At 46.9% G+C, this 14,884-nt stretch overlaps 1 protein-coding gene across 5 annotated transcripts in view; it reads left to right on the top strand.

The window, feature by feature from the left end:
- Positions 1-1,805: 1,805 nt before the first annotated feature.
- The window catches only part of pbx3b (pre-B-cell leukemia homeobox 3b), a gene marked incomplete at both ends in the record, with an annotated part of 70,608 nt that continues 57,529 nt past the window's right edge, over positions 1,806-14,884 (top strand). For 4 of the 5 annotated variants that reach the window (XM_084456791.1, XM_084456790.1, XM_084456794.1 and 1 more), the window contains 2 exons: positions 1,863-2,059; positions 2,821-2,894. In XM_084456791.1, coding sequence (XP_084312917.1) covers positions 1,863-2,059; positions 2,821-2,894 — 271 coding nt within the window. Of the gene's footprint in view, positions 2,060-2,820; positions 2,895-14,884 lie in introns of all 5 variants that reach the window. The other variant, XM_084456792.1, reaches the window with a different exon arrangement.

The following is a 14,884-nucleotide window of genomic DNA, read 5'->3' as shown; positions in this document are numbered from 1 at the left end:
GTTGTGTCCTGACTTTGGGCTGCCCCCTTGTTCATTTGCACTTCTGTGATTATCGTGTGGCCGTGGTGTTGTTGTTGCTGCTATGTACAGTAGGCTATGAGCCTATATATATCTATTGTTGTTATATTTATTTGTTTTGTTTTCTTTGACTCCAAGCTGTAGGCTAAAGAAAGTTGTAGGCCTATGCTTGAGGATTTGAGTGAATTTAACATTAGCAACTATAAAAGACAATCATGTGCTTTAGGCTACTCTTCAATCTATTGTAGTGGTGAGATTCATCACAGCCTCTTCTGAATAAGCGTCGCAGCCGGCTGTGTGAGATGCTTGACGTGTTGTAGTCTTGCATCCAGCTCAACAACTAGTCTGCTGCCATAGCAACTGCAGGGGAGCTGTGGGTAGCACCGCCTGCTTCTCAGAGGATGGGGATGTCACCCGTAGCAACGACCAATCCGAAGTTCCTCTGCTTCTGTACAAGCACACTGATGATAGAGGGTTGTGGTGGGAGGGATTTAGGATCATGCATTCGCTCTTGATAGGGTGCACTGGTCGTCAATCTCAATCCAGCTCGTTGTGGATTGGTCGAAGGGTCTTATTCTAATATTATAAACATGTCATTGCTTGGCTATTCTGTGCGCCACGGCTCTGCTGGGGACGACCGTGTCAGAGTAGTGGGAAGAGAAGATCCCGTGCAATTCATTATCAGTTCTTAACCAAACTGTATAAAACTCTGATTATGCACGTACTTCTGAGAGTTAAGTGAATCTATATTATGGGTGGAATAGCCTGTGACGGCGTTACACGTGCATGCGTGAGTGAGGGATACGGCAAGTGGAACTCAGGCGTTATTTCGTCATTTTAATCACCATCCTAAGTATTGCTGTAGCATTTTGTTTTCGTGTTCCGGCGAGAAGTGACAAGAATATAGACCCCTCCTCGAAGGGCGGAGCGTGCATTTTGATTTCGATTTTGTATTTTTGGTTTTTCCTCCCCAGCTCGGTCTCTGACACGTCTCAGTGAGTGAGAGGCATTGGCCCGCTGTCAATCCCCCACTCCGCTGCCATCAAACAACATAAAGCACACAGGCAGAGGACAGAGATCATACATTTCAGCAGGCAGATCTTTTTGCGCATCGCTTTACAGCTTGTAGCCTAATTAATTTCTCGCTGTTATTTTTTTCTATTATTTTCCCACCAATGCTATCAACTTTTTGTACATTTCATATTTTTTTGTATAAGAACATTTGGTGCTAATGCCGCCTATGGTTTATTTTGATATTTTGTGTTTTCTTGGAAATAATTTCAGTAGCTTATATTTACACGTACCTGTATATTACCTAAAGTAGACGATTAGCCTACATTTTTTTGCTTATTTTTGTCTACATATTTCTACATTGGATATTTTGTTTCCTGCTAATTATGATGGGGATTTGAACATTTTCAAGAGGAATTGTACGAGGAAAGCGAGAAGATCGTTAATAAGTGAGAGATCAGTAAGGAGCGTCCGTGAACCACAACATCAAAGCGAAAGACAAATTGTCAAGAGGATTCCGGGATACGATGGACAGCGATCGTCATTTTGACAAAGAAGTTTTGAAAAATTAAGAGCTTATGTATTTTTGGACTAAAATCCTCCCAGATCACCACACTGCGGACAGGCGTGAATAGAGCAAGAAAGTGATTAGACTTGGACACACGAGATTGAGATCATCAATGGTAGTCACTCATTCATATTTTTATACGTTTAAACGTGCAGAATTTCTTACATTAACCCATTTTTCACAACACATGTTGTAGTCGTTTGTGTTTATGAGTTCTTCCTTCTGTGTGACTCAGTACAAGTGCATGGACTCTCTCGCGGCTACTATGGACGAGCAAGCCCGGATCATGCAATCTCTCGGCGGGGTCAGCTTGTCTGGCCACTCGGTACAAGGAGGCATGGCACTGCCGCCTCCACATGGACACGATGGGACAGATGGGGACGGAAGAAAGCAAGACATTGGTGACATTCTTCACCAGATAATGACCATAACAGACCAAAGTCTGGACGAGGCGCAAGCAAAGTTGGTTCATTTAAATGCTTTATTTACTTCTCCGAGCGTTGACGCACCAGTATTCAGTGGTGGACCGCTCAGCTCGCCATGTGTGATTGTTGGTGTAGCCGAGAGAGAACAGCCCACGAACAGAACGGGCCTCACACGGTCATGAAAAGTTGACATTAAACTAATTCACATTTGGCCTACACGAAGTAATTTACGTCCTTTTGAAACTATTGACGCGTGTGGAGTCTATAAAAAGTTATAGGGGGCTCGTCAGGCTATGTTGAATTTTTTATCATGTTCCACTGTATGTGGATTACAGCAATGTCCAATCAACAATTACTGATGCATTGATTACTAAATGCACTGCATACCAGTGCATATGTCAGTTAAGTTTCAATAATTCCTGATAGAAAAAAAAAAATCTTAATTGGCCTATAAATGCTAGGCTAATTATGCATAATAATTGTTTCTAAACACACGTTTTCAGCTATTGCTTTGTTTTAAATTGACAAAAAAGTAGTTCATAAGTCTTCGAGTAAAGTTAACATTTAAGAAGGTAATGCATCTATTTTCAAGATTTGACAACAGTTTCGGCCTATAATAACTTTCAGACGCATGTCAGGCACCTCCACATGGATAGTAGCCTACTGTATGCATTACTTGACTAACTGGCTATTGTAAAGATAATGTAAATATTATCAAGTTTAACTTAATAACGTATGACAAATATAGTGCTATAGTGACTATATATCAATGTTGGTTCTTGTCTCATACTGAAACAGGAAACACGGGCTGAACTGCCACAGAATGAAACCTGCCCTCTTCAGCGTCCTCTGCGAGATCAAAGAGAAAACAGGTAAGGACTGACATTAATAAAGGTTTGCATGAAGAAAACACATCCCGATTGTAGAGGCTCAAACATTTGCACACCGCCATCTTTAGTCCTGGGCAGTCTCATCCGCGGAGACGGAATCTGCGCTCCTTTTATGATAGGTCTGTTTGAAATGGGACAATCCAGATTAAGCTTCGGGTTTTTAGAGTAAAAAACAACAACTTAAAACCTTATGTTTTCAATGGACAGAGCGTCCTGTTTTATTCCTATGCGATAGCACGGAGAAGCAAGCACACACACATTGAGAGACTCAAATCCAGCGTTCCCCGCGTCTTGTCCAGGCAGCTCTGTTCTTACTGTAATGTCACATTTGTACTGCTGGCGATCATGCCACTCGCATTATGTTTGTTAAAATAACTCAGTGTCTTTTGCAAAGCCCATTGCGACCTTAGGCTACTTGTTATTGTTCCTATTATCTGTATTTTGATATTTGTTGACTAATTTTTCAACATAAATCCTAATTTTATTAGCCTACTATTGGGGTAATTTGCAGTGTAACGCACAGAACAAGGCATTTTGCAGCGAACAGGAAAGTGTATTTCTAAATGTGTCAATGATTCAACACACACAGTTGGTTTCTTGAACTTCTGCTGAGGCTGTACAGACAGGTGTGGCGTGTAACTGAGATATGACAACATTGGCCTATAATGAAAAGTTAGGCTATCCTCTTTTTTGGCAATTGATGTAGTAGGTTACAAACTATTAAGAGTAAACACAGCATAAACATTTAAACGGGTCAGTTGGCTATTCCCTTTGGTGGACGCGTGTACCACCTCTCTCTCTCTCTCTCTCTCTCTATCTCTCAATCCCTCTCAATCTCTCTCTCCACCCCCCTCTCTGTGTGTGAGAGTGTAAAAAATCTAAATTATGAAAACTATTGCCTTCTATCATCATGAACATTTGTTATAAATGGTAACTATCATTTGAGAAAGCTTGTGATTTTCTGAACACAAGTCTACAACAGAAATTACACAGTAATAGGCTACAGTATGCACTAGCCTTTCAGAAGGACAGGTAATAGGCTACAGTATGCACTAGCCTTTCAGAAGGACAGGTAGGCTACAGTATGCACTAGCCTTTCAGAAGGACAGGTAGTCTTTGTACAGGTGCGAGTGCTCGGCCGGTAGGATCAAATCACGATAGCATATCAGATTATAACCTACTACAGTTACAGAAATTTAATATTCTGTGTTGGTGAGTGTTGTGGAGAGGATTAAAACTCATTTAACCTTGTTGTAGAAATATGGAAAGTGGTACAAAAAATATTTACACCATCACCTTCATTTGTTTTGCAACCACTTCACAGAACAGATTTGTGGGCTTTGGGTGGTTTACAGGCTTAGGGGACTTGGAAAAGATCATAAAACTTAATGAACTTCTGGACCACAGGAGATGTCCAGCTCAGGCCTGACCCACACAGCTGTCTAGCCTACTTGAGATGTTCTTTATGCTCGGTAGCCTACGAGAGGAATGAAAAAATGAAGAGAACGAGGAAAAAAACAAAACTGAATTTAGAATATTGAAATGATCAACGGGTTCCGAAATATCTGAACCCCACCTGTAGACCTCATGTTGCCATAGTCACATACTGAATATAATTTTACATATTTCTATAATTTTACATATTTCTGTCTTCTAATATATTGCAGATCTTAATCAAATATTCATGAGGAATAGCGTCCCTTAGTATGCTAATTATTTAGATGAGCTGATGCTGTAATCTGCTTTAACCCCTCTGATGGCTTTTATTTAAATGCCTTTTCCAACAATAACTGAATTGTAAACAATGCACTTTAGCTTACGCTACCTAGTCTGAGCACTCCATTTAGAATTGCCTGTGACTGTGTGAGTGTGTGTGTGTGTGTGTGCCCAGACATAGACTCTCCAGAAAGGTCCGGTGTTAGATGTGTGAGTTGGCTCATGTTTGACAGTTGTGTGTGAGTGATACTCTGGACGTCAGGCTCATGATGCTTCCCATCGCTAGAACACAAAGTTAGCGTTTGACGCTAATCTGAGCAGCTCCTGCGCTGCACTGATGAGCTTTTAGCTGTGCTTGTGTTCCGGCTCTTCGGGTCCCTGGTTTTTCCTTCTAAATCAAAGGGCTGAGGGGGAAGTTTGAACTGATGAAGCACTTTTATTATTTTGTAGAAATGGAAGAGTCTTGACAACGCTGAAGACCAACACGTGAAGTGTTTGTATTGTAGCCATGTAAACACTGACAAACATGCTTAGCATTTATGTTTGAAATGAAAATGGATAGTGTGTGTGTGTGTGTGGGGGTGCGTATATATGTGTGTGTGTGTGTGTGTGTGTGCGAGCTCGTACATGCATGTCTGTGTGTGTGTGTGTGTGTGAGACAGACGGAGAGAGAGAGAGAGTGTGTGTGGTTAACCTGTGGTTTGGTGTCACAGCCCCCCCCTCTTAGCCATTGACAGAGCTCAGCTGGTCCGGTGCCCTTGGTGACCGGGCTGTTCTCCGAGCCCACAGCGAGCCATTCACACACCCCAGTGGCGTCGTACAGCGCCGCTCCTCGGCCCTTTCGTGTGCGTTCAAGTGGCACAGAGGCCGATGTCTTTTAGCCTTGTGATCATCCCGACCGGCCAAAATCATTTTCCATCATGAGTTTGACGGCAGTCCAACAAACAATCACGTGTGTTGATCGCTGTGCGCTGATGATGCAGGGCTGACTGAACGTGTTGAGGAACTGAGCAGTGTTGGGATGTGAAGCTGTCCTGAACACTGTGGCCCACCCATCATGTGCTCAGAAGGGAACTGACCCCTGGTGTCAGGGTAGTGACCGTGTTAGCTCAGCAGCCTGTTGGGTGAGAGATGCTCTTTAGGATTAAACAGAGATACTTTAGGAATATTAGGTGACTGAATGCCATGTTTAAAAGTTTTTGGCACTTCTCTAACTCTTTTTGTAGACCCCGAGAACATTTCCTCACTGCTAATGCCCTAGAAGTATTAATTCACTTTGATATGCTAATTAGAGTGCATTATGCAAGAAATGAGATTAAGTGGCAGCATGAAGTCATTGGCCTGTCAGTAAATTGAGTGTTTTTAGCAGGGGGGTTTTCTCTCCATCTTTTCTTGGTTTTGCATTTAAATTAGCCAGATATACGAGAACTCTCTGTCCTTTGTCCATGGTTATATTATCTTGCCCACTATTCATATTTGTCTCTAACGATCTGATGACAGAGGTATTTCTCTCACTAAGTCTCTCATCTCAGTGGGGGGTCTGGGTAGAGGACAGCACGCTAGGGGAGATAGAGATAGGTAGTGCAGAGTGTGCTGTCATATTTTCCCGTGGTGTGTTTAGGAGGACGCAGTGTTGGAGACGTCGGTGTTAATCAGATGAGTTTCTCAGCGGCTCCTCTGCTGGGTGTGTGTTTCCTCCTGCTAGCTGCTCCCCTCTCCCCCGTCCTGGGAGGCGCCCCTCTCCCCCGTCATGGTCGCCAGACTCCCAGCAGCCCCGGCTAGAACAACACAGGTGAAACATGACCTCTGTGCGCTATTTCTGACCAGCAACACAGAGCTTCTGCTGCAGGACTCCTCTTTGATGTGAGGTTTAATCAATAGAAAGAGATTACAGAAAACTATTACAGGCTAAATCACAGAGCAGCTCTGAGGGGCTCGGCTCTCTCCAGCGCTCAGCTCCACCGGGCAGCTCTCGCCCGCGTATTGACCTGTTGTTTTCCTGACCTTTGACTCATCAAGTTCAGAAACGGGAGGTCTGAAGAGGTGAGGGAGTGCGGGGAGCTCAAGCTGATTAATGTCCAGATCCAGTGGTGAGTGCAGTGGATTAGAAAGGCAAGGCTATTCCAGCCTAGCGTTGGACATAAAGGGGTTATGCGCGCTGCACCTCAGTCGCTGAACTCGCTGTCGTGTTGGTTTATTTGTCTCTGTGCGCTTTGTGGGACACTGGACCAGCTAAATACATTTCAGAATCAGGATGTAATTAACCACGGGCAAGGCTGACTAAAAGCATTACCTTGAGTAAATAGAGTTAGGATTGAGGAGGTAAGCATTTCTGAAACCTTTAGGGAACATTAATTTCAATGCACTCTGACAAAGAGTTAATGAGCCTCCTTAATCTGCTTTGACATTAATGTGATGTATTATTATTGTTATTATTATTACAGTTATTATAATAATAATAATAATAATAACAATAATTATTATTATTGTTATTATTATTTCATTAATGGAAATAATAGTAGTAAAAATAATACTAATAATAATACTACTACTACTACTAATAATAACAATAATAATAATAACAGTAACAATAATACAACTACTACTAATATGTACTATTATTATTATTATTATTATTATTAGTAGTAGTATTAATATTATTTATATTATTAATATTAATAATATTATTATTACCCACCATATTAGTATTATTATCGGTATTATTACTATATTTAGTAACTTGTATAAGTAACTAAGTATAACTAATCTCTAAGTGACCCTAACCATGACCAAAGATCAAAAGTCAATATTTGTGAAGACTTCTTTGTTCTCTCACCCTTTGCTTTTATTAGTGTTGATTTGTTCTAAACGCCAGGGTGAATATATACCAGGGACAGAGAGCCTTTCAGCAGACAGACAATTGAGTTGGGCTGCTCGCTGTTAGCGGAGCCCCAGTGATGCGTCTGCGGGGGCCAGATAGCGCCGGGCAGAGAGGCTGCTCACAGCCAGGGTCCTGGTCCTCAAAGGCAGGCAGGGCCACTTCTGCTTCCTCCTCCTCCTCCTCCTCCTCCTCCTCCTCCTCCTCCTCCTCCTTCTCCTCCTCCTCCTCCGACAGACAGACAGACAGAGGCTTTGGGAAGATGAGGCCGTTATCTAAGCAGCCCAAATCCCCTCCTTTCTCCTAACAACCACCAGAAAAAAATGACAAAGAATGAAAGGAAAAAGGAATGCCTAGCAGTGCCGATTGTGTGTAAGAATCTGCCTCCTGGTGTTAGTCATATTTTAATTTTTGTCCGACTGCTTGTGCTCTTTATAAGTGTTTTTTGTAATCCCAATAAGGAGGTGTTTTGGTATCTACTGCTTCTGATGTTGTTCCACCTACAGTCACACACGCGCGCGCACACACACACACACACACGCACACGCACACGCACACGCACGCACACACACACACACACACACACACACACACACACACACACACACACACACACACTCCTCTCTCTCAATCCTTCTCTTTTAGCTGTGAGCATTTTCTGCAGGCTCCTGTGCGAACAGCCCATAATTGTTTTTTTTTGCAGATACGTTATGCAAATTAGTCTTTATGGCAACTGGCATAACAATTAGCATCCTCCAACAATATTTTAGTAGGTTAATTGTGAAATTTCTAAATTGTTCATCTGAGTTGCTAATTAGGCATGACAGAGGTGGTGAAATTGTTATCTTGAGGCGGTGGCAGCCAGGGAAGAGGCTCGCGACGCCATAGAAACCCAGGCTACAGATGTAGAAGTGTGGCTGTCGTGGAAACCCAGGCTACAGATGTAGAAGTGTGGCTGTCGTGGAAACCGAGGCTACAGATGTAGAAGTGTGGCTGTCGTGGAAACCCAGGCTACAGATGTAGAAGTGTGGCTGTCGTGGAAACACTTCTTTGCATCGACCACACGTTTTTTTTCACACGTTCATCATTTGGCAGGCCGGAGCAGCAGTTTGCCCCCTGCCCCCCCCTGCCCCCCCCCCCCCCTCATTAACCAGAGTGCAACACTCTCTCTCAGTGCTCGCCAGACTGCGGTCTCTCTCAGTGCTCGCCAGACTGCGGTCTCTCTCGCTGCGGTCTCACACCATAGGGCGCTGCCTCCGTGCCGCTGCATTGTGACGGCCAGAGAAGAGAGTTTAGTTAAATCCCTCCGATCACACTCAGCATCGGGTCTAATTCATCATATGCAAATACTATCCTATGACCCGTCCGGACTGGCAGATACATTGTCACATGTGTCACACGCAGGCTGCTGGCTCACACACTGTCCCCCCCGGCGGGCGATAGGCTGTTTATGCTCATGTTGTGAGGGGAATGTTTCAGATGTGTAAGGGGCATGGCTATATGAGGGAGGGGGCCTGTTCTCCATCAGGGCCCTGGCGTGGGTTAGAGATGGCCTCAGTAGAGCTCTCCTCTGAGCAGAGAGAGACTCAGATAGAGAGAGAGACTCAGATAGATGGCCTCAGTAGAGCTCTCCTCTGAGCAGAGAGAGACTCAGATAGAGAGAGAGACTCAGATAGATGGCCACAGTAGAGCTCTCCTCTGAGCAGAGAGAGACTGGCGGAGGAATTTGATATCACCGTCGACTTGTCAGCTATTCTTTGCGGGTTGACAAAATTGCGCTCAGTATTGCAACATTAAATTTTCATTTTAAAAAGCACATTTTCCGGCGAGGGTATATACAGCTGTTTTTAATATTTGATACTTTTTCACTTGACACATATGACATAAGTACAATCTTTGATGCATTGTCATCAATAATGGCAAGCGCAAAAAAAGGCTATCCACTCACCACCATGTTTGTGACACATGCGCTGTACTACAGCAAAATAACCAATTACCATGGCCACAACTGACAGGAAATGGTCATACAACTGACAGGAAATGGTCATACAACTGACAGGAAATGGTCATACAACTGACAGGAAATGGTCATACAACTGACAGGCAATGGTCATACAACTGACAGGAAATTGTCAATCAACTGACAGGAAATAGTCATACAACTGACAGGAAATGGTCACACAACTGACAGGAAATTGTCAATCAACTGACAGGAAATGGTCATACAACTGACAGGAAATAGTCATACAACTGACAGGAAATGATTATTAAACCAATTAGTTTTAGCTATATTTGATATTGATATTAGACTAATGCACATTGCTAGGACTACAGTCTGTGCCTGAGGGACTGATACCTCTAATATTGATTAGAAAAACATGGTGGCCGACCACAGAAGCAGAGGAAAGGTTTGGTTACGCGACGTGTCTCCTCTGTTTCCGTGAGTCTCTTTATCAGCCTGTGATCTCCATCTTAATGTTTTAATGCTGTATCACTAGAGGGGGAGCCGGTGTGGCCGTGTGGAGGCTGCGTTAGAGCCATGAGGAGGCTGTGTTAGAGCCATGAGGAGGCTGTGTTAGAGCCGTGTGGATGCTGCGTTAGAGCCATGTGGAGGCGTAGCCAGGTGGAGGCTGCGTTAGAGCCGTGTGGAGGCTGCGTTAGAGCCATGTGGAGGCGGCGTTAGAGCCATGAGGAGGCGGTGTTAGAGCCAGGTGGAGGCTGCGTTAGAGCCAGGTGGAGGCGGTGTTAGAGCCAGGTGGAGGCGGTGTTAGAGCCATGTGGAGGCAGTGTTAGAGCCATGAGGAGGCGGTGTTAGAGCCAGGTGGAGGCTGCGTTAGAGCCATGAGGAGGCGGCGTTAGAGCCATGTGGAGGCTGCGTTAGAGCCAGGTGGAGGCTGCGTTAGAGCCATGTGGAGGCGGTGTTAGAGGAAAGAGGGTCGGATGGAGAGACTGGGACAAAGAAAGGCCTCTCTTGGTAATGATACTTCTATTTATAGGTCCCCATTTCATTAGCTCCAGTGTTTCAGGGAAGAGATTTTCTCATGGGGCAATAGATGCCTGATGTTAATTCACTCCCTGCGCACGCTGGATGTGAACAGCTAACATGGATGCCGGTGTTTCTGTCTGGAGAGGCCATGGAAGGGGAGACAACATATTTCCATGTTGTTACAGTATGCTCCTCCCCCGTCTGTAGTATTATTGTTGATTAGTGCTTCATATCATTCATGGATTGTGCTGTATAGTAACATATCACTCTCACAGCCCATCCTCTAGTGTTGGGTGTTGGCACTTGTAGCTCTACTGAGGATTGGTTAGTTTTACTGATTTTATTTTAAAATGTAATACAGCTGGAAGTGTATTCTACTCTAAACTCATTGGTCGTGTTATCACTCCACAGCGTGTCTCATTTATAAGGAAATAACATCGAGATATTGTGGTTGGTTTTGTTTTCGATGTGAGATATTGTTTTCACAGAGGCATGTGTTCCTTCCTCTTCTCATTTGCGTGTCTGAAATTAAGTCCCCCTCTCCCATTGTTCCCTGCGTCATAGTTCCACATGTTTCATACATTAGAATGATATATTGAAGGCAGAAATGGGAAAAAGACTGCAATGCAATGAAAATTTAATCAGCGTCTTCTGCTGCTTTAATAAGGCAAATAATTCTTATTGGCTGCTGTGTTAAGATTTCTAATATTTAATTCATAACAAACCTTGCATTATTCTGCCTCTGCTGTGACAGGCTGCGTTCTGCTGCCTGCCAAAAAGCAACCATAAAAACCTAAGATCTGATGTTAACGTCTGAAATCAACTGGATGGCCAGCTTTGGCCCCATTACTAAATATTGACCACTGTGCATTATTCTATTAAATTATGTAAGGAATTGTTTATCAATGGATACTGTTTTTAATGAACATCTACAAGAGGATATGCTTGAAAAGGCAGCACATTAGCTAGTGGAATTAGAAACCCAATACTGTGCGATTCGCTGTGTGTATACTGTCAGAATACTACATAATACTTTGTAAATCTTCATATTTCACTGAGGGCTGGTGGATATTCTACACACTCAGTCTAAATGTATCTTTCCTGTTCTTCACCTAAGCCCTGGAAGTCCATTTCGGTGGCTGAAGCAGTGGAAAATGGCGAGTGGCCAGACGCGAGGTGCTGGCTCATGTTACAGCGAAGCGACGCGCCCGGCTCTCCTTCTCTTGGTGAAATGGCTTAATTGGTGTCAGAGCCCCAGGGATGAAGGCCTCTCGCTCTCACACAGCCCCGGCGCTGTGGTCCCTCAGCCAGGAGCCACCGCTCACGTCTGCTGCTGAATGAGGACCGAGCCGTAACATAACAATACGCAATGATGTTTGGGATGACAGAAATTAATACGCGCTTGCTCCCAGAAAGCCATGATTAATGACGGTGAGCAGGGGAATGTTGTCCCTCCTTTTACTCCACTTTGATGGGGATTGAAAAGCAGAAAAAGGCTGGTTTCTCTTCTCTGTAGAAAGCGGAGGTCATCCAGAGTACACTACTGCTATTCTTCTAGAACGTTCTCCCCAAGTGGAAGGTAGGAGATTGGGTAGTGGCTCTTACACTAATACATTTAACATGTCTTTTCACTAGGACTGGAATTTTCACTGGGATCGGAGTATTCAAACTGAAACCATTTTGAAATTTGAACAAACTAATATGACGTTTGAAACGTGTGATGGTTTCATTCTTGCGGCGCGTTCTCTTGAACGTGTGAACAGAGTGAGGTGGTGTGCAGTCGCCACGGTAATGATCTGTGTCTCTTGTGTCCTGGGAGGAGACACATGAATATTTAATTCTGTCCCTTCTGTCCATGTCTTACTTTCACTAATGTCTTTTCCACTGTCCCAGGTATTTCATTTCTATGTAATGGAGAATTAAAGCGTTCTTTAGAATGATACCCAGGCACCTTGGAAGAGATTTCCAAGGACATTTGTCTCTTGCACATTGCGCTGGAAAAATTCAAATCGCAAGTTTTGACAACGGCCATTCTGCTGACACAGAAGTATTTGCTTCATGTCTGCTTGGGAAATAAGCCCTACCTCTGTCAAAATGATTGATATGTATTAAGCTTGCAGCGTTCCCCTCCCCCCCTCACGGCTCACTGTGGACGACGGTACGAGAGCAGAGGTATCAAAGTTTTAAACCGTGAATCACTTACCCTCGCGCGACTCCGCCTTCTTCCTGAGAGTGGCGGCTGCTCTAGGACGCCGGTGTCAGTTCTGATTGTCTGTGTCAGTGATCTGGGTTGCCACGGTGATATCTCACCGCTAGTCATCCCCCTCGCTTCCTCGGCGTGAGTGGCAGCGCTTTGTAGAAACCCTCAAAACTCAACGTCAACAGCGCTTCACAAAGGCAGTGAATCAGCATTGTTTCCTGGGCTGGTTCATTATTAACACTCAGCGCTCCATTTGAATGTAGCGGTTTCTTAGACGTTCCTGTTGGTTTTCTGCACAGTAGAATGGACTTTACTGGGTTTAGGTTTTTAATATAATTATGTAAAGTAAGAAGGCCTCACATGCATGTGAGCATAGCTGGGCTACGCTAAAAGGCGTGGTTCCCCACCTTCTTTAAATATAGAAATATTGTTTGTGTGTGTGTGTGTGTGTGTGTGTTGGTGTGTGTGTGTGAGGGCCGGCAGCCCTGTCAGGTGGGCGGAGCGGCGGCGTCCCGGTGCCCGGTGTGTGTGTGTGTGTGTATGTGTGTGTGTGCGGCCCGGCGGCCGGTGTGTGGGTGTGTGTGTGCGTGTGTGTGTGTGTGTGTGTGTGTGTGTGTGCGGCCCGGCGGCCGGTGTGTGTGTGTGTGTGTGCGTGCGCGCGTGTGTGCGTGTGTGTGTGTGCGGCCCGGCGGCCGGTGTGTGTGTGTGTGTGTGTGCGGCCCGGCGGCCGGTGTGTGTGTGTGTGTGTGTGTGTGTGCGCTTGTGTGTGTGTGCGGCCCGGCGGCCGGTGTGTGGGTGTGTATGCCGAGCACGGCCCGGCCTCTCCCGGGTGCTGAGGGAGATCACGGAGCGGCACAGTTAATTTATTTAATGACTGAGCGTCTGATATCTCCCGAGCCCTGATTACAATCCATGCTTGATGAGGGAAGTGATAGGGTGGTGTGCACCAGGCCCCCGCACACAGACCCACGGGCCCCGTCTCCTCCTCCCTCACCTCCCCCCACCCCCACCCCCACCCCCACCCCACCGGCTCCTCCACGGTCCTCCCCCCCCACCCCACCAGGCCCCCGCACACAGACCCACGGGCCCCGTCTCCTCCTCCCTCACCCCCCCCACCCCACCCCACCCCACCCCACCAGGCCCCCGCACATAGACCCACGGGCCCCGTCTCCTCCTCCCTCACCCCCCCCCCACCCTACCGGCTCCTCCTCCCTCACCCCCCCCCACCCCCCACACCACCGGCTCCTCCACGGTCCCCCCCCCCCCCACCCCACCAGGCCCCCGCACACAGACCCACGGGCCCCGTCTCCTCCTCCCTCACCCCCCCCCACCCCACTGGCTCCTCCACGGTACCCCCCCCCTCCCCTCCAGCTCCTCCACGGTCTCCTCCCCCCCCCCACCCCACCGGCTCCTCCACGGTCTCCTCCCCCCCCTTCCCCCCACCGGCTCCTCCGCGGCCCCCCCCCACCCCCCAAAGTCCCCAATCCAGACTTCAAGACGAAAGTATCATAAGAAAGAACGGTACGTTTTACTATTCTCGGCCGTACACCTGTGATCATTTTTGCGAAGGCGCGTGATGAAGTGCGCTGGCCGAACACGAGCGCGGCTGGTGAATCCGGGCACGGCGCGGCGTGGTGATGAGTTGTGTGTGGCGTGGGCCGTGATAAAGACAGAGAGCCGGGCCAGCCGGATCAACGTGGGAAACCCAAACAGTGTGTGTCACTTTGTCACTTTAGCGTGACCTCTCTCTCCGCCGACGTGACTCCAGCCGAGCCGGACGCTGGCCTCGGGGATCGGGCCGCGCCCTCCCTCCCCCCCAGACCGGGCTGATGGAGCTGGGCCCTCCCTCCCAGACTGGGCTGATGGAACCGGGCCCTCCCTCCCAGATCAGGCCGATGGAGTCGGGCCCTCCCTCCCCCCCAGACTGGGCTGATGGAGTCGGGCCCTCCCTCCCAGACTGGGCTGATGGAACCGGGCCCTCCCTCCCAGATCAGGCCGATGGAGTCGGGCCCTCCCTCCCCCCCAGACTGGGCTGATGGAGTCGGGCCCTCCCTCCCAGATCGGGCCGGGCCCTCCCTCCCAGACCGGGCCCATGGAGCCGGGCCCTCCCCCCCAGGCCGGGCTGATGGACCCGGTCCCTCCCCCCCAGACCGGGCCCTCCCTCCCTCCCAGGCCGATGGACCCGGTCCCTC

This window comes from Borostomias antarcticus, assembly GCF_949987555.1.
Source record: "Borostomias antarcticus genome assembly, chromosome: 23".
NCBI classification, from domain to species: Eukaryota; Metazoa; Chordata; class Actinopteri; order Stomiiformes; family Stomiidae; genus Borostomias; species Borostomias antarcticus.
The sequence above is the reverse complement of the archived record's forward strand: the minus strand, read 5'-3'. Positions and strand labels throughout refer to the sequence as shown.